The sequence below is a fragment of the Peromyscus leucopus genome, chromosome 10, assembly GCF_004664715.2.
Source record: "Peromyscus leucopus breed LL Stock chromosome 10, UCI_PerLeu_2.1, whole genome shotgun sequence".
In the NCBI taxonomy this organism is placed as follows: domain Eukaryota; kingdom Metazoa; phylum Chordata; class Mammalia; order Rodentia; family Cricetidae; genus Peromyscus; species Peromyscus leucopus.
The window spans coordinates 55,035,258-55,063,014 of NC_051071.1; the positions used below are offsets into that span (position 1 = coordinate 55,035,258).

General features: G+C 40.9%; 1 protein-coding gene across 7 annotated transcripts in view; it reads right to left on the reverse strand.

The window, feature by feature from the left end:
- The window catches only part of Atp8a1 (ATPase phospholipid transporting 8A1), a 228,809-nt gene that overhangs the window by 127,546 nt on the left and 73,506 nt on the right, over positions 1–27,757 (reverse strand). For 5 of the 7 annotated variants that reach the window (XM_028882277.2, XM_028882275.2, XM_028882276.2 and 2 more), the window contains 8 exons: positions 26,309–26,420; positions 24,831–24,996; positions 22,572–22,699; positions 20,397–20,474; positions 19,128–19,216; positions 13,814–13,858; positions 2,655–2,727; positions 424–529 (listed from right to left, as the gene is read on the reverse strand). In XM_028882277.2, coding sequence (XP_028738110.1) covers positions 424–529; positions 2,655–2,727; positions 13,814–13,858; positions 19,128–19,216; positions 20,397–20,474; positions 22,572–22,699; positions 24,831–24,996; positions 26,309–26,420 — 797 coding nt within the window. The remainder of the gene's footprint in view (positions 1–423; positions 530–2,654; positions 2,728–13,813; positions 13,859–19,127; positions 19,217–20,396; positions 20,475–22,571; positions 22,700–24,830; positions 24,997–26,308; positions 26,421–27,757) is intronic. The other 2 variants (XM_028882278.2, XM_028882279.2) reach the window with 1 other exon arrangement.

A 27,757-nucleotide genomic window follows, 5' to 3' on the forward strand; every position in this document is an offset into this window, starting at 1 on the left:
CCTAAAGAGAGGGACAAAATTATGTTCTGAAACCATGCATAGCAATTTTTTTAGGCAAACAAATCCTCCTTTCCCATCTGTCTATGTGTAAAACTCACTATGCAAGAGTTTATTCTTATTTATAAGGGGAACAATTACATGTATACAAATACTTTAATTCCCTTGTATACACTCTAATTACTCAATTTTTCATACAACTCATTTGAGAAAAATCACATATACAAAGCAATGTATTTTAATGCACACACACATATATATTTAATTCTGAAAGTCAAGTTTGCAATTAGGAACCAATTTTTAAAATCTGAAATCATAATTTGGTTATGTTCCCTTTTTAAATTAAATTAAAAATGTAAGTTCCATAATACCACATTTCAGAATAACTTTCTACAGAAAATGTCTCCATAGTCATTTCCCCTGTACCTGGAGATGCTGCCTGGTAAAGGATCTTCTCTCCTTCTCTCTCTGGTACAGCTGTGTGGCAGACTGCCATCATTGTGAGGAACTCACAGATGATAGGTGCGGTTGGCTGTGAGGAATAAACACATAATTCATCCTTTTTCATTTAAACGTTTGACACTAATGGCAGTAATGTTACTTCACGGCCATTTATTAAGAGTACAGCTGGGAAGCATTGGGGGTGTGGGATCCCAGCCAATGTCTCTTCTGAAGAAAACCTATTTAGAACTCAATTTATTCATTCTTGTACTTCCCTACTCATTCTGTAAACATTTATTTAACATGGCTTTGTGCTCTTCAACAGAAATGGCAGAAAAAGATGATGAATTTGGTCCTAAGTGGACAGAAGAGATAATCTAAAATGTTCACTTTATTTGTTTGTAATTTCTAGTCAGATTTAAATTTCAGGCATCTAACCTTTGAGTGGGGGAGATGATGTGTGCGCTTCTCTGTAATGTCAGCCTCCTTTTCTCCAAAATATCTACAGCTATATATCTATATCGATCCAACCGTCTATGTAGGCATCTATCTGTCTCTATCTATCTATCTATCTATCTATCTATCTATCTATCTATCTATCTATCTATCTATCTACCTACCTATCTATCTCTATTTTCTCTATCAATCTATCATCTATCTATCTATCTATCTATTATCTATCATCTATCTATTTATCTCTCTATCTCTATCAATCTATCTGTCTATCTATCTAACTATCATCTATCTATCAATCATCTATCTGTCCATCTAATACAAGCAATTACTGAGCACTATCAACTCTTCAGGCTCAAGGCAGACTGAAGAGTGAATCCTTTCCATAAGCATCTCAGATCTGATGAGAAAAGAACCTGGACACTAAATAGTAAACATCTTCCTGTCTGGCTTCTGGAGAGAAATGCCATTCAAATTAATGAAGAAAACATACTGTGTGCCTATGTTTGTATAACCTCCAAAATAAAGTAAGCCAGTTGAAAGGGTTCAGTTGGGTTATGGAAACAAAAGCTGCTTAGTCAGAGAGAGTGGACAAAGCCCAGAGTCCGGCCATGGAGCTTAGACTTGCAGGGGACACAGCAGACTGACGTGGCTGCATGGCTTATTCACAGCACACTGAGGACTGTAAACAGAGTATGCCAATGCCATGCGAGGTGACAGGAGTTTCTGGCTGGCCATGAGATATGGAGATAGATCTATGGAGGACATCTGAACCTCATGAAGAACTGAGAACAGACAACTCTACTAGAAAGAATGCCATGTACCTAAAAAGGTCCCAAAGGAGGAAAGATGGAAGTATTTGAAAAACTGAAAGAAGGCCTTGGTGGCCTCCAGAGGAAGAAAGAAACCGTGGTTCAAGGCAGAGTGGTGATGTAAGTTGGGGCAGATCAGGACACTCTGTGAGGGAAGAGGGAAGCCTGGGAGGTGACGGGACTTGATGCCAGGGCAGTATTCCACCAGTGAAGACACAAACCAGGAGAGCTGGGCAGGAGGCTGAAGAGCACACAGGGGCTATGGCGGTCTGGACAGGGGACACGTAGGTAACAGTTAACTGCTGCAGATGCTCTATGTCATAAGACAGTCTTCAGATGGGCAGGTGGCGGGCGCTCTTACCAACAGGGTTAAAACTATAAGACACTGAGGGAGAAGAGAGGCATTCTCTAACACTATAAAGAAGAGATATTGACTGATGAGATAGCTAGCACCTTGTGCTTTAGTTTAATTTCATTTCTGCTGTTTTTTTGAAAAGAATCTTCACTGGCATTTCCATATTTCATGTTGCTTAACTAGGTTAGATTGTTCCGTTTCTGTATCATTCTTTGTCTTCTATTTCCCATATCTACAATCCTCACTCCTACTTCAGTTTTTCTCCCCACTCTGTCCTCTGTCTACTTTGAATTTTCCTCTAGCTTTAATAATATTTAAATCCTCTTTACTCTAACAGTATCCTATTTGGAGGGGGCCACATAAAACAGGCTCAATAAAATCACAGCCGAAAATTCTTCAAATCTAGGGAAAGATATAAACATCTAGACACAGGAGACACTTAGAACACCACTGCACAGAAAATAAAATAAATCTAAATCATGCGAATAAAAATCATGAGAGTAAAAACAAAAAAGCCAATAAACATGGCCAGCAGCTGAGAAACACTCACGAGTGCTCACCTCTTAGGAGACAGATAACACTCTGAGGGCACTTACGTGGTTATTCTGGAGATTTTCCAGTAATGATGAGTCACTAAATGTTTTTTCATCTCCAAACTGTGAGCTCTGCCTAAAGGGGGAAAAAATAAAGCAAATTGGTTGGTTTATACAGACAGGCCTGCTCATTTTCTAACTAATGGTGAATGATTACCCTCAATGGATTCAAATAATTGATTTTGTGACTATCATTTTTTTTAAAAAAAAAGATTCTAAGTACTAATGAAGTTATTAAAATATGTTTTTACTTTGGCTGTGTGAGAACTCTTTATGTGTAGTGACAAATACAAATGATGGTGTGAAATACAAAAATGTGAACAATAAAATATTTACATAGCTTGTCAACATTTATAAATATGTGTAAAAACATTTCTGAGTAGATCATATTGTGCTATACAGAAAGGAAAATAATCATGAATGTGCAGGGGATTTGTATTGGGCCTGGCTCTTTACATGGACAAATGAATTATAAACTTTACTTGGAACAAATAGAATCTGTGTTAACTTTCTAATCTGTTATTAATCTCATGACCATGCATTTAAGAAAACCAACAAAACAAAACAAAAAACAAAAACAACCCAGGAGCATTTAAGTAGGCATGTCAAAATACCTTGAATTTTTTTTTGTATAAAAGTTTCAGAATTGACTAGGGAAAAACCAACATCTCCAAAAAATAAGTAATCATAATCTAGAAGATTTTAATCACAATTTAATTTTGAGTTACAGAATTTTGACAATGCTAATGTGTCAAGGTTCAAGACTTTCTTTCACATTTTAAAACCACAGTGTGAAAAGGAGAGATCATCAAAGAAAGCACAATACAATGCAACCAGTACCTTCCCAAAATTGATGAAGTAAAATCAATGAGTGCTTGTCATATCATATAGCTTCCTTTTTTAAAATATCAGTGTTTGGCTGGTTAATTATCAAAATTATATGATATCTTTGTTAGTAGGTTGTAGTTAAGGAGTCTCAAAATGATCACTGGTATTATTGGTTTAGTATTAAGTATGGGGATCTAATAACTTTTAAATGACTTACCAGTGGGTAGATAGAAAACTGCCACATTTCTCCTATAAATACTATCATTTATAAAGAATAGTTTTGCTATTGGGACTGATAGGATGGCTCAGTGGGAAAAGGCACTCAATGGCAAACCTGATGATCCCTGGGACTCTCGGGTGTAAGGGAAGAACTGATTCCACAGGCCCTCCTCTGACCTCCATATGTACACCACAGCACACACACCTCTTTCCAAAGAGTGACTAAATGCAATAAAAATCAACTTAAAAGTTTGTTATTTGTGATTTTATGAAATGTCCCTATTATTAAAATGCATTCAGTCCTGCTTCATTTTTTACTTGTTGGGGAGGCTCAATTTTTATTTGTATGTTTATTTGCTGGGGAGGCTAAAACATGAGGGCATATTCACAATCATGTCTTGAAATAGGAATACTTCTTCTTTCCAAGAGTTCCAAAATAAAAATCTTTTTAAATCTTACAGTCTTGTTACCAAGAATTCATTCACTTCAAAAATCCCCGTTGCTGTTACTGATCCAACTTTCTAAAGTGTTGAAACCACTCTAGATGTGCGACTGAAATACTTACACAGATAGATTCCATTCTGCGTTCCCTGTCAAAGGCTTCCACTCTGGAATACATTAAACAAGAACTCCCTCCCACCAAGGGGCTTCCCTACCAAGGCGGTGGAAAACCACCAGCAACTCATTCTCTAACAAGGAAGCTTGACTAGGATGGATGCAGGCACAAAGTCATCACCACACTCCCTAATCTTACAAAAAAAAAAAATCTACTTTTGGTAAAAAGCAAAAAGCAAAACAAACAAACAAACAGACAGACAGACAAACAAAAAACAAAATTAGGAAGCTTACATTACTTAAAAATAAGAACTATGCCAAATATATAAATATTTTAAAACTACAGGCATTTACATATTGTCTGCATATAAAAATGCAAGCCGACATCAACACGTGACATCTTTTTTTTTTTTCCCTTTAGAAAAGGTCAAGCGGCACTTTTGTTCCACAGGCATGGTGGCCGAGACAGAGACAGGCAAGCCGTGAAGCAGTTGAGAGGAAGAGGAAAGAGCAGGTCTCGCTCCCTGCGTCACATGTAGCTTCCTGTCGCTTCCAGCCGCACAACATTGCAAGTGATTATTTATCAACTAGACAAAAATGAAGAGTCAATAGTGCACCTAGGGGAAAACCCAGCAAGTGCCCAGCCTAATCAACAATGCCTACCTGTTAGTCATAGCATAGACTAGGATTCGTTTATTGACTTACTTGTTTGTGTGTTTGCCGCGCTGGAGCCCAGTAGGCAAGTCTGTAACCAATGAGCTATGACATCACTACCTTGACTACAGATATTTATTTTTAATTTCAGAATACAACTCAAACTAAGACAATCAGAAAATAAAGAAGAAAAGAGGGTCAAGCCACAGTTTCCATCTCAATCCTGCAGTTTGTTAAAAAGCAGTCCTGGGAAAGGCCCAGGCTTCCTGTCTAAATCAGAAAACGAGACACACAGATATTAATCGAGCTGACCACATAGCGACAATTATTTCTGCAGAGGAAAAAAAAAACTGCTAAAGGGAAATCAAAAGCTGCAGGACAAATTGGAGAGAACATCAAGTTTATATGACAGAGGTAGATTCCCACAAAAGAAAACGATCTCATGGACAAACTAAAACAAGATCCACAGCGACAGAGAACACTGGGCAAGAAGACAATCTCACAGCACACGAGGAAACGTCAGTAGCTCTGACCAGACAGTCCCTCTAGCCTCCTAACAAGATAAACATCGATTTGATAAAAACAAAGTCTGTCAACTCTGTGCTGTTAGAATTGTGGAAAAGGAATAAAATATCTATATAAAAAAATACAGTTTCTAAAAAGCAACTGGAGACAGTGTGTGGTGGCATCTTAGCTCTGGGGAGGCTGAGGCAGGAGGATTGGATTGTAACTTTGAGGCCAGCCAAAAAAGAGTAACTGGGTAAAATTTAAGCTAAACTCCTCTGATCCAGTAAGTCTTGTTCTAGGAGTAATTATTTACTTGGTACAAAACATTGCATGTAGAAACACTCTTTGTGTAGTACATTTTCAATATCCAAATATTGTTACAGGGAAAATGGGGTCTCTCCTCTGGGTTCTTAGCCTTGTTAATAAAAAAAAAAAAATTAGGACTAGGCTCAGGAGAAACCTTGAGGAAAATTTTATTAGTGTCTAAAAGAAAAACCCCAGGACAGCAAGCTGTGCATCTGTGTAGATCCCCGGAAGAACAAGATGGAAAAGGGGAAGCGAGCAAGCCATAGTCTAAGCAGCTGTGGCAAGGGTGCAGGTTGGGGTTGGTGAATTGTATCTCACAAAAGAGTAAGAGGGCAGGGGAGCAGAGGCAGGTGGATCTCTGTGAACTGGAGGCTAGCCTGGTCTACATGTGAGTTCCAGAACAGCCACAGTCACAGCTATACAGTGAGATCCTGTCTCAAAACTTCAAACAAACATCACTATCACCACCACCACCACCACCACCACCACCACCACCAACAACAACAACAACAACAACAACAAAAAGAGAAAAGAAAGGAAAGAAAAGAATAAGGAAGACCAGAGTATCTGGGAAAGTATGCCTTGCCCTTGCTTTGTTAATTACAGAAGGGGGGGGGGAAGGGAAGGGAAGGGAAGAGGAGAGGAGAGAAGAGGAGAGGAGAGGAGAGAAGAGCAGAGGGAAAAAGGAGAGAGAGAGAGGAGGGGAGGGAGGGGAGGGAGGGGAGGGGAGGGGAGAGAGAGAGAGAGAGAGAGAGAGAGAGAGAGAGAGAGAGAGAGAGAGAGAGAAGGAAAAGTTATGTTTTCATGAGTAAGGGCCTCAGAAAAGAAAGCCGGCTTCACAGCTACATGGCTGCAGCTTGACTTGCCCTGAACGTGGGAAGAAAAAGTACTCTGCTCATAAAGGGAATAACTACGCCTCCCGCTTCTTTAGCATGACTGAAGGTGACCCGCTCTTCAGGTGACTGACTGACTGGCTAACTCTTGAGGGAAGGGACCATGGTTGGTCTCCACCCAGAGTGAGATTCCATTCTTTTGACCAGAAGGAAATAGCTTTCCCCTAGGCTTCCTCAAGTGTCAGTACCAACATCAGCAGTAAACAGAGATAGCGCTTAAGCAATGTGTGGCGTGTCCACAAGACAGACTACTGTACAGAAGGGCCCATTCTTTGTGGAGTATGAAAATGTCTGAGATAAAAAGCTGACACAAAACAATGTGTGCTTTCTTTAAAAAAAAAATACAAGAGAAATTCATGTTTATTGCAGAATAAACCTACAATAGAATAAATCCACAATAGGAAGATATACCAGCCAGGTGGCAGTGGCACACACCTATAATCCCAGCTCTTGGGAGGCAGAGGCAGGCAGATCTCTGTGAGTTCAAGGCCAGCCTGAGCTACAAAGCAAGTTCCAGGACAGCCCCGGTGTGTACACAGAGAAACCCTGTCTTGAGAAACTTCAAAAAAAAAAAAAAAGAATGTGCATATGGGTGTGTATATGTGTGTGTGTGTGTGTGTGTGTGTGTGTATATATATATATATATATATATATATATATATATATAATATTTATCTATTTTACTTTGGTTATCTTTAGAAATATAAATTGAGGTCTGTAAGACAGGGGAAGGGGAAAACTTTCTTTATTGACTCCCTTTAAAGTTGCTACTTATTAATGAATCTGAACTGAAAACAGGAACAAAATCCACACTAACCACTTGAGATCTACACACACATGACATAAGTCCAAAGTGCACACACTATGAACATACACAGCTCACGCACATGGACAGACAGAGGCAGTGGTGTGACTATGAAGACTGTTTCTTCCTATTTACAAAAGTCACCACTTCAAAGAGAGCAGGGAACAGGTTAGTGAGAGCAGGAAGTCTGTTCAGAGCAGCAGAAAGGGGATGGTTGTCTCTCCTGCCCAGAAGCCAGCAGGACAAACTTCAGATGAACACTACAGATCTCCCAAGTACACAGGATTGTGCTTAAATGCCCTCAATGACATGGATGTGCTGGCAGGTGCGCGCACACACATGCACTTTCTCTCCCTCTTTCACTTACATGGGGAAATTTCTTTATTTGGGGCTGACAGTCTGTGCCTAGCATTTATTTTACTTTGTTTTTATTTATTTCTTTTCCTTCAAGATAGTGACTTGATGGCGCTGGTTGTCCTGGTACCGTATCCTGTGCTGGCCTTGAACTTCTGGCAATCCCCCTGCTTCAACCTTACAAGCGCTGGGATTGTATGCGCGCATCACTGTCTCTGGCTTAGAACTCCAGTGTTGTAGAGATAAAAATACACAACTTTCAACACAAGTCTAGATATTTTCACATGAAAAAAAGAATCAGAGTTCTCCAGGTAAGTTTTAAGCAGGCAGGATTCGGGTTGTGTTTTAGGCGTACCTTTAACTTGTTTGAAGGCTGTCCTTACTTGTAATGTGGGTAGAGAGGAAGGCGTCACCAAGAGCACTTCTCCGTCTGAGAAACCATGAAGCATCTGAACATAAGTGCAACTTTGTGGAGCAGAGGTTCTAAAGGTCGCTGTCCTTGAATCAATGCAACTGAGTGTGGACAGAGAGACAGCTTGTTGCTCATCACGTGACACATCAGCTTTTGGATCCAGGCACCCGTGGGGCTGCTGTTAAAGTGACCCTATATTGGCCAGCTGTGTCCTGGGACGGGTGTGTTTCTTAATTCGGGCTAGACTGGAAGAGGTCTATGGCCTTTTCAGTCCCATCTCCACACTCATCACATGGCCCAGAGTCGTCAGCTTTCCCTCGAAAGAATTGTTTGGCAAGGCTCCTCTAGCCAAAGGTTAAAGGACAGACGGTCCCCTAGACAGCCCTCTGGGAACGGGTCTGTGGCCAGCCTGTCACTCTTGGACCTTGCTTAACCTCCAATTTCTGCTGCTCCCAGGTTTTGTGACCTTTGTCAAGTCATTCTCCCAGGACCACATAAGGTCCTGGTCCCTGGAGAGATGAGTTTTCTTCTTTTATTCTAGAATTATTATTATTATTATTATTATTATTATTATTATTATTATTCCTAGTGAACAGCTTCAGGGATGGGGTAAAGTCTGGCTCCAAGACTTATGAGGCCCTTGGGTGGGTACTTTTGTTTCTCACATGCAGGGAAACTCCTTAGGGAATGCTGTAAGGAGGACTTGAGCCACAAGCTCTGTTGGTCCTCTTCCTCCTGAGCAGCAGCAGGCCTTCATAGGAACCCCAGACACTCAAGCCCTTGGGCGGCCCCTACACTTTCTCATTCACTCTTTGGGAAGCCATTCACGAGGCTCTGTGCATGTGTTTTCTCTCTTTCCATCCTTCAATTTCCTCCTGGCACTCTAGAGAGTGGCTGGTTTCCTTTGCCTCCTTAAGAGTCGAGAGTGCATTTCGGATCTTGTACCACTAGGGGGCAGACCCTCCCTTCATGCCTAGGCTCTGACCCAACGTTCTCCGGTCCTGAATAAACCTTGCCAAGTAGAACAGGCTTTGAAAGGAGATTTCTTGCATTTTTCCTTAAAGTTGTTCCAAGAAACCAACAGGGCCCACTAGGCAAGGGTGCTCCAGCCACAGTGAGATTAGTGCTGGGGTAGGCGATGCTGTCAGGCTAAACTGTACAAAAAGACTTGGGGAACGCTCGCCGCTCATCATTAGTCCCTAGGATCGGAACTGACTCTTGGTTATGCTCCCATTCTAACTCCTACAGCGACATAATAATTACCCGTGGCAAATATCACAGGGAAGCAGAGCCCTAGCTCTGTAGAAACTCCTCTCTACCCAAATGATTCCATTTTAAAACTAAAATAATCTCAACCCCAGGAGAAAGGTATATTTTCTCTCTGTCCCACACTTCAGTGAGGTGTATTGATGAACAGCACACCCATCTGTCTTGGAAACCCCATCTGTTTTGGAGGCCAGGTGAAGCCAAGCCACTGACACATACTTCATGAGATACTGTGTGATGGACTGGGTGTAAAAAACTACTGGAATAGAACTTGCACAGTGTGTCAGCCTGGACAGGCTCACAGCCCACCACACAACCTCCGTGTAGAGGTTGGTTTCCTGATCAGTGCCACATCTCCTGGGCAACATGAGGTAGAGCTCCTTTTGCAGCATGGGGCAGTTTTCTGAGGCAATGAGCAGGGTGGAATAAAGCCTGTTTGGATGGCATCCTCTCTGACCCAAGGAATGACCATTTCCCTAACCTAGTGGACTCTTCTGTCACAGCTGAATGGCCCCAGCAGTCAGAGCAATGATTTTTTTTTAAGGGTCTGCACCTCCAGGTTTTTAAAGATCCTGTCAGTTTGGAATCAAAATTGCTTGCTGGCAGATTTAATTTTTAGCCATGAGATTGTTACAAAGAGTCAAGTCCAAGAATTTGAATGGGTGATTAACTTCACTGTTTTTGCTAGATAATGATTGGTTTGGATCAAAGTAATGAGACTCAGTTTCCTGGGTGACTACAAGTATTTCTGAAGGCCATTACAAAAGAGGAGTTATAAAACACTGTGTGAAAAGTCTGCACCATTGAATAAACAGCCTGCCAAGGGAACTACTTTGAAGACTGACGCTAATGTGGATGTGTTAGATCTCATTATTATAAGGGCATGCCTGGAAGAATGCTCCAGCGAGCCTACCTTTTACAGCAGAATAAATAAATGCCACTCACTCCACACATAATTATAGGCTAGAATGAAATGAGGAAATAACCAAGCGGAGAACAGAAACTAGTATAAACTGCAGATGCTGTAATAATACCAAAAACCACTGAAAAGGACCACAGGGCCGACTCGAAGGCATTCGCTCTGGAGAATCACCCCACTGTCATTTACTTGAAAAACAATGAGAGTATAATGTGTGACTGCATCCAATAGTTAAGAAAAAAGTGAAATAATCTATTTTGTGAGCTTTGCTTCAGAATAACGGCAGAGAGGCACAGGCTGAATGACCCTGGCCCAGAGTACATACTGTTAAAGTGACTGACAGGCACATTTATTGGTCCTGCTTATGCTTAAACTTCCCAAAATAAGCTTTTTTAAAAAAGAGAAAAATAGTTACAGATATATATAGTTTTTGAAAATAAGCAAACCTTCTGACTACATGGATGTTGAAAGTGAAATGTGTTTTCCTCTCTCACCCTCTCAATATTTATACTATCAACTTAGATAATGATTTTTAATAGAAAGGAATTAGTCTGCGAGAGTCCATGCCATTTGATGGTACTTGGCAATAAAACATTGCCAATTTTGGAGTAAGCAACTTGTGTGTTGGGAAGCCATTATCTCTGCAAACCATCTATATTAATATATTTTAGAGAATTTCAGCTATCACCCAGTCTTTAATAACAGGAGAGTGTATTTGAAAGTGTCCATGTATTATAAGCTTGCTGTTAGAACCAAATGTAAATACGTAATCAACACATGTGGATTTTCTTGATATTTTTGTACCGGGTGCCATTTCAAGCAGGATGATTAAACATAGACAGCTCTAAGCTTGTTACATGGCATTCAGTCAACTTCTCCTTGCCAGATAAAGCTGCCAAGCAGCCATTGAGGAGATGACTTCCAGAGTTTCAGTTATAGAGTCTCCCAGACTCTCTTTTCTTGAAGAGCAGCAACATGGAGACACGGTCAGACACCCAGAACACAGGGCCCCACCAAGACCACATTTGATCTTGGTTTCATCAGCCACATGAAACCAGTTAGATGAGGCGGGGCATATGCCAGGCTTTTGAAAGTATGGAGTCACGTGTGAGCTTCCAAACTACCTTTTCTCAGCCAAACGGTATAGTGCTTCTACTGGCCCTTCCTTAATAACCTCAGCAACTTTCCGGAAGTAAATTTCGGTCAGAAAAACATTAAGTGAAGTGGGAACGGGAGGGACTTGAAACGCAAAGCTATCTTGTGCTCCCGAAGACGCACAAGTCCTTAAAGTCTATAGGTGTGTGATGTGATTCCCATCCTTCTTCGCACTCAGGCTCAGCCGGGTTCCACGCTGGCCCCCATGTCTGCTGGCCGTGTTCTTGGGCGGATCACTTACTGGCTTCTCTACCTAAATCTAACTACTTGACAATGACCGTGTCAAATATAATGAGGAGCGGGAGCCACCAGTGCTAGCCTTCCGGTTAGAGCTCAGTTAATCTTCAAAGTTTCTCATTGAGGTAAACGCTATTGGTGACCACAGTCTTCCAATGAGGCCACTCAGGCCACCAGTGCCCTGTGTGAAGGTCAGGTCAGGATCTGAACTTGGGTGGTCAGAATCCAAAGTTCACGTGCATGGCCACTCCACACAAGCCTGCACAGGACCTCACAAGACTGTACCTCTACCTTTGCAAGGCTCCAGGGAATTACTTCACAGAGGGCCACGTATAGAAACAGAGCACCTTTGCCGTAAAGGCGACAAGTGTCTTTCCTGGTGTTTACTTTTAAACAGTTACTAACTACTTTTAGATTCAATGGCAAGTGAAAATATACAACTTAGGAAAAAGCTGGAATGTTTCATTTGAACTCAGACTTTCCCAAAATAGATATTTTGTGGAAAAAAAATTATTTATGAGCAAGATAAAATGACATTATCTCTTTCCAACAGTGACTGATGCCATGAAACATCTTCTGCTCAAAGTATGTTTTAATAAAATAATATAACATTTTGGAGAAAACCATGGTAAAGCTAAGAAGACCAAACTATGTCTTTTAGGAGATATGTGCATTAGTTCTATATTACTAAACAGGGTTTAAAATGAGTAGAATTACGGTGCTATGGGCAAGCAGCAATTGGAAAGACACATAGGTTCTAAAATGCATGAGTTTACTTACTTACTTGTGGCACCTGACCACAAGTCAAAGAGCTTCCCCAGTAAAAACTGTAGCCACAGAGTCACAGGATCAAATAAGTGGGGGTGTACACAATGCTGAGCTTGAATGATCAACCAATAATAAAATGCTCTGGCACACTGCGCGATATGAAAAGCTATGATAGGTATCAGAAGGTAGGGTGCTCTGTGTAATGGGCATTGATGGTGCCACTGGTCACACAAACCATGCTTTGGGCATTATAAGATTTACTAAAGACTCTTTTCAGATCTCCGCTTTACTGAAATAAATTCCAGGCAGGCTGAAAACTTATTTTGTGACTGTACTCCAATGAACAGTGGAAATGTAACTTAATCTCAAAGTATATGTAATCTAGATAAATAGAAAAAAGCCTCAAATTTCTCAAAAATCAATATTCTCAAAAAAAAGCTCTAAAGGAATCATAATTTCTTAAATTTTATTTGCTACCAAATCATGACGACTCATACTAATAACAAAATATACTAAATTATCCTAGATAAAACTGTAACTACATGGCTGAAAGGATTTTAAAGTAAAACAAAACAAAACCCCAGAAACTTCCCATAGTAGTGAAACTGAACTCATAATATGCGATCTTCAATAAATCTGAAGTGATGCTAAACTCGGAATGCATGGTGTGAAGTTTAAAAAAAAAAAAGTGAATTTTGCTGCATTTACTGTTAAGTTGCAGGTAGTATAGTTCTAGAACACTTGTGCTGTACATTTAAAGGTCTTCATTTTACCTTTAATAATGAGGAGACATTAAAATAATGAACAATGTAAAAAGAAAACTTGTACTGCACGGGCATGGTCCAGCACTATCTGTTCCAAGGCTCAGGCAGAAGGGGGCAGTGCTGAGCAAAACAAACAAACAAACAAACAAACAAACAAAACCCCAAACAAAACAAAACAAAACACAAAACAAAATACGCAAGGTTTTGGAGCTGTACAAGGAGTTTTCCCTCTCAGGCACTTTGGACTCCATCCCTACAGATTACAGATAAATAACATAAGACTCTGGTGATCTTTAAAGTTTTAGAATATGTTTATAAAGGTTTTTTTTTTTTTTTTTTTTTTTTTTTTTTTTTTTTGATAGAAAACCCAAAGATACTTAACAGAGGTTCAGAAATACACTGTAGAGAGCATCATCACTCAACACCTGTCAAGGTGGCATCCCCTGAGACCAGGGAAGCTGGTTTAACAAAGCAAATACAACAGAACCTTTCAAAGAGATCAAAGTGCCATGTAGCTTACCATTCATCGGGCGAGCACCCATAATCCTCAGGTTCGGGGGCATGGCTTCAAGAGGAGGGACAGAAAGAGAGGGAAAAATAATCACAGAAAGGCTGGAAACATAAAACCATGAATGGGGGAGGTGCTGAGAGGCGGGTTTCTAGAAAGGTAAGAAAATGAACGTTTAGTTGGATCTGGAAGAATGGCAGTTAGTACAGTGAGCAGAACATGAGGATTTATGGTAACCGGGTAGACTTACAAAGGTACTCCGGATCCCAGAACTGACTGATGCACAGAGGTCAAAATTTAGTAATAAAGATGTTTAAATTTAGCTGTTTGAACATACGCTGCAAAGCCAGCAGGAAGTCAATCATTTATATTTATAACCGTAACAGAGTGTTTCAATGACACAAACACGCTAATCACCTAGGGCACAATCACACAGAAGAAGAAAAAATCTGCCAAGTATTTTTCAGGAAGCTTTGACTGCCTTGAGACAGTAACTTCCTAAGAAGGCACCCGAAAGCACAAGTTAATTGTTAATTGTATTTGTTTGATTAAATGCAACCACTGATATTCAAAATGGTCCACTCACCAAATAATTTTTAATCTTGAAAGATGTCTTCATCAATACGTTACTTTTACCCACAAGCCCACTGAAGCATGGGGAAAGATCCCTTGATATAGTTCATTTCAACTTTCGTACGCCACCCAAAATACATCAGAGTAGATTTTATTTCCCAATTCTGTCATTATATACGGTAACTCAGTATTTTCCCTTTAAATTAGACTTACTATATACAAGTGGAGTTCAAAATGCAGAGATGGTTCTTGATAAATACAATCAGCTGCTGGAAACTTAAAGAATTCACGAACTCCCTAAATGCCTACCCACTTTTAACCTAGCCACGACAGGGTCTTCTACTTCCCAAACATTAAGCGCCCTCCAGGATCCATGTGCCCTCTGTTATAGCAGTCACAATGAAAGGGATCCTTTGCTTTCCTGTCACAGGCTTGTGTTTACTGTTTAAGAGGAAGGAAGGACTCATCCGGCCCATCTTGGACTGGATTCCCAGGAAAGGCGCTGGCCTGTGGCAATGCACTGTGGAAATGGGCTGTAGCACCAAGGTCAGTCATTTGTGATTAACTTCAAGGTTTGGGCTCCAGTTTCTGCACTGTCCAGGGGAGCGCTGGTAACTCTCCAAGCAGCTAACACTAAAAGAAGGTTTTAATAGCTTGCATTGGTAGTGTGCCCCACTCATGGAGAAGGTCCTGACAGCTTGCATTAGTATTATACCCACTCATAGAGAAGGTCCTGACAGCTTGTATTGGTATTGTATCCACTCATGGAGAAGGTCCTGACAGCTTGCATTGGTAGTGTGCCCCACTCATGGAGAAGGTCCTGACAGCTTGCATTGGTAGTGTGCCCCACTCATGGAGAAGGTCCTGACAGCTTGCATTGGTAGTGTGCCCCACTCATGGAGAAGGTCCTGACAGCTTGCATTGGTAGTGTGCCCCACTCATGGAGAAGGTCCTGACAGCTTGCATTGGTAGTGTGCCCCACTCATGGAGAAGGTCCTGACAGTTTGTATTAGTATTGTGCCCTGAGAAAGTCCTGACAGCTTGCATTGGTTTTGTGCCCCACTCATGGAGGGGGAAGGTCCTGACAGCTTGCACTGGTTTTGTGCTCCTGCTCATGGTTTCACACAGCTCTGAAGCTAGCGCTTCCCAAGTCATGAGGCTTACCAGCCCCAGAACACAAGGGCTTTGGTGCCTGCCCCTGAGTCTGGTGCAGCCCTTGAGAAGCTGAGTGCCATCCAGAGGGTGGAGGGTGGCAGGTGTTTGTATAAGTTGTTTGTATAAGTTGCCATGAAGACATGCCAGTATGGTCATCTCTGCCCGGGGAGTTCTTCACTCAAATTCACTCTCAGATCTGGGTTAAGGATCATTCTGTTGGCAACATCCCTTGACCTCCCTCATTACACTACCCTACGCCATCTGAGGCTCACACCGATTCTTGCTGCATGTTAGGACTATTGTATTATAATAAATTAATACCCATTGGCCACAGTTAGACTGTGAACTCTGTGTGGGAACCATGTAAACTCTGGTTTATTATTAGGTTTCTACTATCTAAAGAGCTGCCTACAGAAGGAGGCAGATCAACATTTGTTGTAGGTAAATGAAAGGTCATGGATGGTTACAGACACATGAGCTGGCTATAATTTAGTTCTTGGATCCAGGTGCATAACTGTGGAGATTTTCCTGGTGAATCTCTCCTTAGGGTTGTAGAATTAGCTGATCTCCTATCAAATGTGCTTCTAAACAAAACCTGCCAAGTAAACAATTCACATACTAAAGTTGGTACAAACAGATTGTCTTTAAGACTCTTCATCTGTTTTACTGAAAGGGAAAGGGTAAAGGATCTAGCACGGATCAAATGCCTGGTCTCCCAAATAACAATAAAACAACAATAACAAAAAGAATTGTTTCAGGTTGCTTAACACGTGTTTTTTTAGCCCCAGAGATGGTGTTGACGAAATTACTGGCAGGTACAGGAGATAAGGAAAACTCTTCAATCTTCACAGCATGAGGAAGTGCAGTAGTGGACCCAGAAGTCCTCACTACTGCGGATACCTCACTGGCTGTGATGACGCAGGCATCCCCAGAGTGTAACCTGCTACAACCGGACACTTTCCTAAGTGTCTCACAGCAGAACTTCTAGTTTGTAGTGAGTTCAATTTATAAATGACATCAGTTTATTTATGTTAATGACAAGGTTCCCATAAGATGATCTAAGGGGCAAACCCAATGAGTATCAACAGAGGCATTCTTACTACAAAGTTGGTTTCTGGGAAATAGTCGTGGCTGGCAGCTGTGTACAAAAATTTGAACTTCACTGTCTGTCATGAAATTCAAACAGACCAAGTTTGAGGCAAAGCTTAAGTGAAACGAGAGAACCTTTATGAAAGTTAGAGCCTGAAACGTTGTTGGTAAGTATTTTATTCCTACGCCATTGCTGGATCCAGAGAACGAGCTAGAAACTACACTACTGGCAGACTTGACCGCCCTTACCCTCTAGCTGACAGAAGGAGAGAGCGCAGGGCTTCCCTGAGAGTCTGACGGGTTCACAGTCAGCTTATTGGTTGGCATTGAAAGTGTGCGACTTTCTCTTGTTTCGTCATTGCCCAAGTGTCCAGTGGGGACGAAGACCAGGATGTCTTCTGCACTAACTCCTTGGATTTAACCCGGTTACAGTATGAGTGGGCACCTGTGCAGGTTGCTGTAAGCCACGAATGCTCAGAGGAAAGCCTATAAGTGAGGCTGCTGACTGTGACGGACTCTCCTCCGTGTGTCAGCTGTGGAATCAGGTCACCAGGCTACACCCACCCCTGACACAGACATGTGGTCAGTAAGAGTCGGTTTCTCCAAATCCTTTGTGTATCAACAAGCCTCTGCAACATTGACACTCCAGGAACCCATTAGGATAAGAGAGACTGGAACTTTATTTAAAAAGGGAGAGGAGCGGATCTGGGAGGAGTCAGGACGGGGGCGCATATGATCAAAATACACTGTACGAAACTCTCAAGGAATTAACATATGAATTGATATGTACACAAAAGGGCTATGGGTACTAACCCAAATGTACAAACCCTAGGTGATGCTTGGAAGTAGCTTGACTAAGCTGAAGCATGGTTTTCAGTGTCTTGAAGACATGAAGCCACACCTACACAGGCCCCACTTCCATTATATGGCTGATCTCTGCAAACAAAGGGACTTCTTATTACTAACCATGTTAGAACTTCCTATCTTGGAAAGGACCTTAGAGGTTTATCTGATAAAGTTTAATTACATTTTTCAGAGTTAAGAATATCTGAAAGGGAATAATTGTCTAAGGTCACAGGAGCGAAACTAAGACATGGCTCTAGAATTCATACCTTATCGCTTCACCTCATTCTTAAGAAATGTTCTCACAGGGACTTGCATTTCATTGGCCATCTAATTGACAGAACTGGCACTTTGCTCAGACCCACCCTCTCCTCCCTCCTCGTGCATTGTGAAGTTATCGACAGGTAAGGGAAGAGCTCTGCTTCTGCGCATATGGCCAGGGGTGATTAAGGACCTGTTCTGAGCATCAGAAAAACCCACAAAGAACAGCCCTTCCATCTCTGGCCTAACCATGTGTAGAATGTGTAAGCACTTGATGTCAAAGAACATGACCATGATTCTCCTGCTCCAGGAACAATTCTGGGGAGAATGGGGGAGAGCTCTTTTGTCTGAGAACTATCAGGCTTCAGATAAAGAGGGAAAAAAAATGCACACTGGAAACATCAGTATTCTTCTCAAATCAAAAGCCCATCTCTACAGTGTAGAAAAGCCATCCAATCACTGTATGCACAGGTTGAAGTCATTTTTGAATCAGACTCTCTCCTGCCCTCAACAACAAGCATATCGGTCGCTGCTCCTGTTTGCAGACACGGTACACAGGAATAATAATGAATTAATTTAAAATAGTTTCAAGATTGAGCACTGCTTTTCCACTGACTTGCTGCTTCAAGATAAAGTATGAATGAAAACAGTGGGTGTAAGCCGGAAACGCCCAGAGCGAGGAAGTGTGGTTAAGACATCAACATTTCCTTGCCTCATTGAGCTAAGGATAGTTGCGAAATTTGCTGATAAGGCTAGTGCCACTCAACCGGAAGGGGGGTGTCTCTGAATGGCTTAGGCAAGCATACATAAATAATAAAAAGTATAAATACATAAATAAATAAAAAGTATAAATACATTTTAAAAAGTCAGGAATAAATTAAATAGAGGCCACACCCAATCTGAAGGCCATTATCACTTAGGTTCTCCAGAGTGAAGATGCTCATGTCCCCACCTCCCGCCCATCCCCAGAAGTTTAGATTGTTCTGTGACTGCAAAGAGGAGACATGATAAAAGGTAGAAGGAGAGCAACTGTCAGCAACGCAGGACGACTGAACCTAAAAACAGACCAAGGCCTCACTGCAGCTGCTCCCCACCTCTCCCCTGACTTCGGGCCAGAGCGAAGGGAAGTGGTTTGCCCTTATCCCTAGGCACAGATGGAGACCTACAAAGCCCTAAACACTGAGGGACCTGTCAGTCACTCTCCACCTCATAGCATCCCCCAAGGACAGCAAGACCAACTGTAAAATACACAATTCATCCACCCTCAAGTAAAAAGAACGGTTTTCTAGATTTAAAAAACAAAACAAAACTCGAGCCCTCCTTGCACAAGAATGTCCAAATATTCCAAACTGATGGCATCAATTAAACGTGTATTTCACACCCCAAGTAAAGGGAAAACACTTACCCATAAGCCACGCCTGCGATGGTGCATTTCTTGAACTGCATCACATTGCATGTCAGGGTCCCAGTTTTGTCAGAAAATATGTATTTAACCTACAAACCAGTTGAGAATCCTAATTACTATTTCAGGGTTTTTAAATGCCTACCTTGGTGCCTTATGCATATCGGGCAAGTGCCCACCTATGAGCGACAGCCATCCTGCTCAGGAATTGTTTTTTTATAGAGGGAAGAAAATGCACTTAAATTACAATTTCTTTAAAAGTCAACTTTGTTCGACTGTGGGGTATAATGACTGCTAGCGTTGCGTTTAGTACATTCTTTAAGGAGCAATTCAGCTCTTTCAGAATTTTAGTGAGAAATTATTTTATATAGGGGGAATTGATGTATATTAGAAAAACTAGAGAGAAGTCTGCTTCAGGACAGTCTACATTTCTACAGAAAGTTTCACTGCTGTTTTCAAACATACACAGTACTAGACCTAACCGGTATTCCTCAATATAACAAGAAATCCTAGGGTGGCAATGGCTTGTGCAGTTAATTTAAGACACGATCTAAATTGGTAGGGAACAGTGTAATCTGTTCTAGATGTAATTTGAATAGTATGCGTTGGGAAGTGGAGGAGGAGAAGACAAAAATCCCTTTTCAGCTAGCACTTATAAACCGTCTACAAATATACATATCTAGTCACTTGTCACCTAAAAATGCTTCCATGAATAAGGATACACATATGATGGGGATCCCACAAGACTATATCGCTTGCCTAATGAGGCCATAGCTGTTAGCACGTGGAAGTGCATATTATGATGTTTACATAATGACATCACCTGACAATGCACTGTTCAGAACAATCCCTGGTAAGTGATGCAAGGCTGCATATATTAATGAAGTATGAGTTATATATCTATAATATATAATCCTATTTGATTAGACTTATACAACTGGAACTTTTCCTTCCTTCTGGATGAAAGTCGTGAACAATTCTATTACTATTCCTATAACTCAAAAACAGCCAATATTTTATAGCTCAACAGACTACCTACTAAGAAATACACCTCGGCTTACACAGCATCTCACCTTGACAGGAAAGAAATCTGCATTGGTGTTTGAAAGCTCCACGACTAAATATGAACACTGTATGTCAGGCACTAACCAATGCATTTATGTGGGTTATTCAAACAATGGAAAACGAGGAGATGCTGCTTCACCTGAGGTTGCCACATACGGCAGAAAGGATACCAAATCTCCCTTCCGATCCAGCTGTGGAGGAGCTTACCTGGCCAAGTTCCTCATTCAGATTAGACGTCCGAGCCATGGCGGCAGTGTCCGTGGGCTCATAGTGCATGTCAAGATCCTACAGAGAAGTAAGTGACATCCTTGAATGCAAGGTACCGGGGGACTGCGCCAGCAAAAGCAATCACTCCGTTTTTCCATGTTTCAAAAGTCACCATTTGACCTGCTGAGCCCCATGTAACTAACCACGTTAGTCCTTTGCTCTCTCTACATGTTCTCTGTGGCTGTCCTGAAAAGTACCCAGCGGGGGATGAGCGTCTTTCATTAGAACAGGAGAGTATGTAGTGAGAGCTTGACTGCGGAATCAGATAGTCCGTTTCCTTCCATTCTTCATTCTCAATAAACTTAACCTCCTGTCGGGGTTAAGGTGTGCCGTCCACATGAAGTGCGCCCTTGAGTGATGTGAGGGAACTCTTTAGTGACGCTTGCTAGAAAGGCAGCCACTGTTTTCATATAGTTAGCTCTTCAAGCAAAGTTATCTAAGAGACCACATCTGGTTGAACTTGTCAGGCTAAGTTTCTTTTATTACAGATACTTGACAGTCAGCCAAAAAAGGTATAATTTTCTATTTCTTCAAACTTGCCTTGCACCCAGTGACCATGAGGTCTGACCCTATTATCTAACCCCATTACCTAATAGTTTTTATAGTAGAATACTGTACTAACAAGTTAGGGGCTGTGTTTGTTGGGTTTCACATCTCTCCTGTTTCTGGATTAGGCTTTGAGTTCACATGTCATGTTGGAAGACACACATTTGCCAAGTGAGTCGGGCTGAGGGAGGAGAGGAGAGGGCTCTCACACAGATCAATCTGGAAACCATATGAAATGAGGACCCCCTAGAGGAGAGGAGGGTGCCTGAGTCAGGAGAGACAGGCACGACAGAAGAGCAGGTGTGATAGGACAGCTGACGTTACACGTCTTCAAAGCTATCATACAGAAGTCCATACTGTATAACAGGACAACTAGCCAGAACCAGAATCCAGGGGACAGTTACTGATCTCATTTCCACGCAAGGAAGAAGCTGGCTTGTCGGGGCTGTCCCAAAGTCTCTGCTGGTTAAGAGGGTGGTTTCAAAAGCAATAGCCTGCCGGGCTCATTCAATATTACCATTATGTGATTATTGAAGCTAATTCTACTTTTTGAAAATTCACATAAAAAATAAGGACTCGAGTAGCCATTTGATCTTCATGGTGCATTTACCTTATTATTTATGTGAGTGAGAGCCCTTCATTAACTTCAATTTATCTGTCTATAAGGTTCAGTTCTTCAGCACCTATTCCCTATGTGAAGTGAATATGCCTGCTGCTCATTTCAAACCCCTAATTACACTGATCTCTTATCAAACACAAGACAGAGGCTGACATTTTAGCAAGATCACTCACCCCAAGAAGACAAGGAACAGCTGCAAATGTATCTTTGGTTATATTCTTAAACTTCCAATATTGTTCATATCAAAAGCTTTAAGATAAGTTTGGAGCATAAAAAAGTAAAATCAAAATTTCTCAAAAAATTCAACTTTTTGGCAAATTATACCTGAAGATATAATTTACACAAATTCATTAATTTTAACTAAGATAAAACTGAAAAAAAATTGATGAAAAATAGAAAACAGATGTTTAATACATCGCTCCAATATTAAAAACATCAATATAATAAAAGGAAAAACCATGCACACTGAAGTCATTTACAGTGTCAAAAATGAACTAGATGGATGTCAATCATGTTGACAGTAGCACAATTATGTGTTTGATTGCTTATAAAACTCCTTGCCTATAAACAGGTTCTTGAGCTGCACAAATATTATGAGGTTCAGGTAAAACACCTTGGCATCCTTCTGTTAGTATCTAGAAATGAAGTTCTAGGAAGCCGAGTGACTAGGCAAAGTTGCTTATGTGGTAAATTATAACACTGGATCTACAAGACAGATATTTCAATTCCAAATGCAAAGTCTCCTTCCTCTATAGACACTGTGTGTCCCCAAACAGGTTTCCTGAACTAGATACCAGTTTTCCTCAGGATGTCTGGTGTTATCAATTTGCCTGATTCTGAGCAGACCATGCTAAAATTATAGGCTTTAAAAAATACCCTATCAGACTAAATTTTTACAAAGACAAAACACACATTTAGGAAGATGACATGTAATACAAATCCATATTTACCCAATTTATGAAGTATGCCTGGGTAAATTTTACCACTTCTAATGTAACCAACAAGCTGATGGGAATGAGGTTGTTGAAAAGGATAATGAAAGTCAAGAAGTTCAATCCAAAATTACTAGCGCCACCATCTGTTGGGGAGGAGGAAGAACATCATTTATAGCTTTATATCTGCAGTGAGAAAACCTGAGCACCATAAGAATTTCCTTTATTATACAACAAATCTAGACAAACCAAAGAAGACTTTGCTAATAACATCTTGATTCTCAACCACCTCCTTCAGTGTAGAATCAAAGTTCCATCATCCCTCTCTGTAGGGTGCCACATCAGGGATTCAACCAGGTCTAGACTGAAAATATTCTATCTGAACTTAATGTGTGTAGACTTACTATTCCTTAAATAATGCAGTGTAATAACTACTTCCACATATACTTTGCATCATGCATATTAAGTAATCTGGATATGACTTACACTATATGACAGAATAAGCATAGTACACATACTGGGTCATTTAAATAAAGGGCTTGGACATCTGTCAGGTTATGGTCCTTTCCTCATGTCCTAGAATCAAGTTCCAAAGATACAGAGTGACAGCTGCATTTGTATTCAGCATGTTAATCCAATCAAGATCTCCATGATGCTATTAAAGAGTGAAAGAAACTCGGCATGGTGTCTTTAATCCCAGCACTAGGGATTAAACCCCAGCAGAGGCCTGCCTGGTGAGTTCAAGGCCAGCCTGGTCTACAGAGTGAGTTCCAGGACATTTAGGGAAACCCTATTCCATTCTAGGGAGGTGTGTATGTGTGAGTGTGTGTGTGTGTGTGTGTGTGTGTGTGTGTGTGTGTGTGTGTGTGTAAGAAAAGTGCTTTAGCTATTGGTATTGCAAATTGTGCTCCAATAAGGAAGTCCAGAGATAGTAGGAGGGTTGAAGGTTTGTAAATACAAATTTTCAATTGGGCGGAAACACTTCTATGCGAATTCTTGAAAGCATTGGTTTCAAAGCAAACACAATAGCAACTAGAACAATCCAAGTTGTAAGAATACTTCTCTTTCCAGTACTAGTCTCCAGGAGGCCTTGGACATGGTTGGTAAGCACAACCCTGAGTTGTATCTTTAGCTACAGGGACATTATTCATCTGTAGGTATATTAGTCTCCTAAGTAAATTAACTTCTTCCTCCTCAATAAAGAAAATAAGACAGGGAAGACTAATATATTGTAAGGAATATATACAAACAAATTGATTACAGTAATAACATTTTTTATGCTGAAATAATAAATCAACAACTATAAAATAACTTGGAATAGTTGTAAAACTGACTAAATGTAATAAAAAATTAGATAAGTGTAATGAAAACAGCATTAAAATCTGTTTTTTGCTTTTGTTTTTCCTGTAAGATTGTTCTGGAATTTGTTTTCACACTTTGGGGAAATTAAGAATGTACTAAGTATTCATCACTAGGAAATGCAAGCTCACTTCCTAGAAATACCCAGAGGGGATACATTAATACCAGAACAGCAAGAGAATACATGTTCCAGACGGAAGCATTAAAACTGCTCTCCCTGGAACAAGATGAGCATTTGTATAAAACTTCTGTTACTGAGTTCAAAGGAAAGCACATTAAAAAAGAAAGAAAGGAAAGAAAGTACATTCAGTTCGAAAATTTTTAAAGCATGCAAATTACGTTTTCATAATATATTCAATACTCATAATTTCCTCCACACATAATCTCCTTTAATGAGTTTAACTGCCACATCTAGTATATTTTAGAGGGCAGTTTTTATTTTGTGTATCATGTTAATGGTTATATTTATAGAGCATTTTATACAACTAAGAAATGGAGGTATGTTTTTTAAGTACATTAAAGTTGTTTTTTTTTTTTTTTTTTTTTGTTTTTTTTTTTTTTGGTTTTTCGAGACAGGGTTTCTCTGTGTAGCTTTGCGCCTTTCCTGGAGCTCACTTGGTAGCCCAGGCTGGCCTCGAACTCACAGAGATCCGCCTGGCTCTGCCTCCCGAGTGCTGGGATTAAAGGCGTGCGCCACCAACGCCCGGCTGTACATTAAAGTTTTGAGAACCAAAATTTTACACGCTTTTCCTGGAAATCTATTGAAAAATGAAGATAAGACCTCCAGTTATCTTAGCCACAAAGTTTTCTTTTCCAAAACAATGGGGCATTCCTCAAACTAAATTAAGATTGATGGTAAAGCAAAAGCATATTTAACTCAAAGGGGGAACACAAGCAAGCCCGCATTTCACTGCTCACAGTGGAGATGGAGGTACCAGTCTTTCCCGGAATGCCTTCGATTCCAAATGGCTGAGCCCACAGAGCAGACGAGAGACATGGCAATTAAGATGCAAAATAAAATCAGAATTTGTACATTTGTGATCCGCTCCACATTGGAGAGTTTAAGTGGCGGGCTTGTGGAGTTCTGCAAAACAAAGCAAAACAAAGGATAAAAAACCTGCACAATTGAGCACTGCTTACCGAGTATTCCAGGAGGGCGACAAAGTCACAGCCAGTACGTGGACTTGAGCTGAAAACATGTTCCAAACACATGACAAGTCTAATAAGGTGCCCACGGCTGCCACTTCTTTTTCTTAAGACCACTACACCATGTACACCTTCTTCTAGGTTGTAAAATAATGGGGGATTTTGCAGATTGTATCAGGATGGTTAAGATGCACTTGGCTGCCTAAGCAAACAAGGTCTTTTCACAGCATTTGCTTCATGTCTTTGCTTAGAAAAGAGGCAGAGAAAAAAGGTCCATGGTCCTGCCACATCCAAACATCTCAACCTCTAAAGGCTCTCTGGTGCCACCCAGCAAGTGTTCTACTGGACACAGCAGTAATTCAAGTCGTACCATCTATAATCAGTAACAGAGACCTGGGTGTGGCAGCAGGCTGGCTGGCTGAGGAAGCAGAGGCAGGAGGACCGTGAAGCAAGCCTGGCCTATGCAGCAGAGAACAAAGTTTCTCTGCTCTCTGTGGTGATTCAATAGTGATGCCAGATCTGTGCTAACCAAGCATCCTCAGGACAAAAAAGGAAATCCCTCATAACGAATATAAATGAAGAATGACAGAATTTATAGCACGGCCAGGGTAGGCGCACTACCAACCATCACTTGTAACGACGGCATCTTCACACCTGTATGATGTGCAGAACACTGGTCCTTATAGTGGAACTCCAATTAGTATTTCAAAGTGAGTTTTCTATATTTGTCACACTACTGAGTACAGAGAGCTGAAGCTCCTATGGGTGTATATAGACATTAGGAGGAGGGTAGACAGCAAAAACAGCTTTGTATAGCAATGCCATGAAAAAAAAATGGCCGTTTAATTTATACTTCTCTTCAAATTTTATGAAGAAACTCCAAGTTTAAACTTTGACCATTGCATTATAATAAAATCACAATATAAATATTTTAATGCAGATGCTGCTACACAGGCAAGTTGAAGTGCCCACTGGTAGTTGGAAAGTGTCAAAGATCAACACACACACCACCATTCATTGGGAGTTCACGTTTCAGGGGACATTGGGGGAAGTCTCTCAGTGTTCCCATGTGCAGCGAGTTCTTCTCACAGGGAAGGAATTTCAAGGTCTCGTTCACCTTGTTCCCAGTATGGGTGTGTAGTATGAGGTTAAGGAATGTCTACTCTGCCTGGGACAAGTGCACCAAGAGAGATGAATCAGGCATTTCCAAAAGACTTTGTCTCAAAAGGTCTCATGGATAAAAGTCCCACCTGCATCAGCTTGGTGTCGTGTCCGGTGTAGACAACTATCCCATGAACCCACTGAGTATTTCTCAACTGAGCACCTCGAAGAAGAATCTGGTCTGCTCCCAGGGGAACAGTGCTGCAACAGAGTACGTTGGCATTAGAGATGACATTGTCCAAAATGCTCAAGAAATGCACAGTCATTACACAGTTATCAAAGTCTCCACTATTAAAACTTTATTTTTGGAAAGGAAGTATTTTTTTCCCTACTAACAATGATAATTTTCAAATATAACTTGAGAAGTTGGTTTTGTCCTGAAGACCATGCTGGCCATTTCCTATAGCTTTACTCTCCCTGGGGAATGCAACTATCCCTCAAATATTCCAAAGCTGAAGCTCCAAATCCCAGTTGAGATGACATTTGTAGTCACACCTTTGCCAGGCTGTTAGTTTTAGGTGAGCTTATGAGGGTGAAGCCCTCTGATGTGATTAGTGCCCTGATAAGACACTCCCGAGCTTGCTTTGTCAATAAACACACACACAAACACAATTTAAGTTACAAACAACTTTGTACACGACCAGGGCTCAAAAACTACACAAGGTAAAATAAACCCACAGCTCACTTCATCTCCTGGTACAACCATCCCCTTTCTGAAATAAGTGCCTAGACCTAAGGCCTTACAGTATTCATTTTACAGGATTAGAGTGTCTGTTTTCCAAGAATTGCAAACACATTCCCAATAAATAGTAATCATTTTGAAGCTATTTGCTTCCTAGGCTTTAAACGACATTTCCATGAATAAGGCCCAGGTTGGGTCTTCTGTGTGTATCCTCTAAGGCTACCCTTTGTGGGACGGTATTAGGTGCTATCACAGATGTGCATTGAGTCAGTTGATGGAAACGGAAGATCCAAAATTGAATGAATGGCTCAAAGATTCCTAATAACCAAGGTTTTCATTTAATAAGAAAGTAATATAAAAAAAGTTCAATATAAAGAAAAAATATACTTAAAACGTCTAGGAAAAGAAGGAAACTATTTTCAATGGGAGTTTATAAAGAATACAGGACTTGTCAATCGGTAAAGGCCATTGCGCTTGGGAACCTCCATTTCTGGTGGGTGGAGGTGGTTCCTTGGGCTTCTAAGGCTAGAGACAATTTGGGCACTGGACCTTCTTTCAGGAAATATATTCTGGCTCAGTGAAATCAATCCAGATGTATGGGTTAGAACGGCCCCTGCAGGAGTCCTCAGGAAACAGTGTATTTCAACTCCCGTCATCATTTACATGCAACAGCAGTCCTTAGGGTCCGCTGGGATGGGAATGAAGCTTAGGCTGCTTTTTGTGAAAGCTTATAAAATTACTGAGGACTGGTTCTTTTATATGAAAAAGAGGTTTATTTTTGAGTCAAGCTGCAGTATTACACTGGAGGGCGGGGGTGGGGGTAGGGGGGGAGGGACGGACTTTCCACTATGGGAAC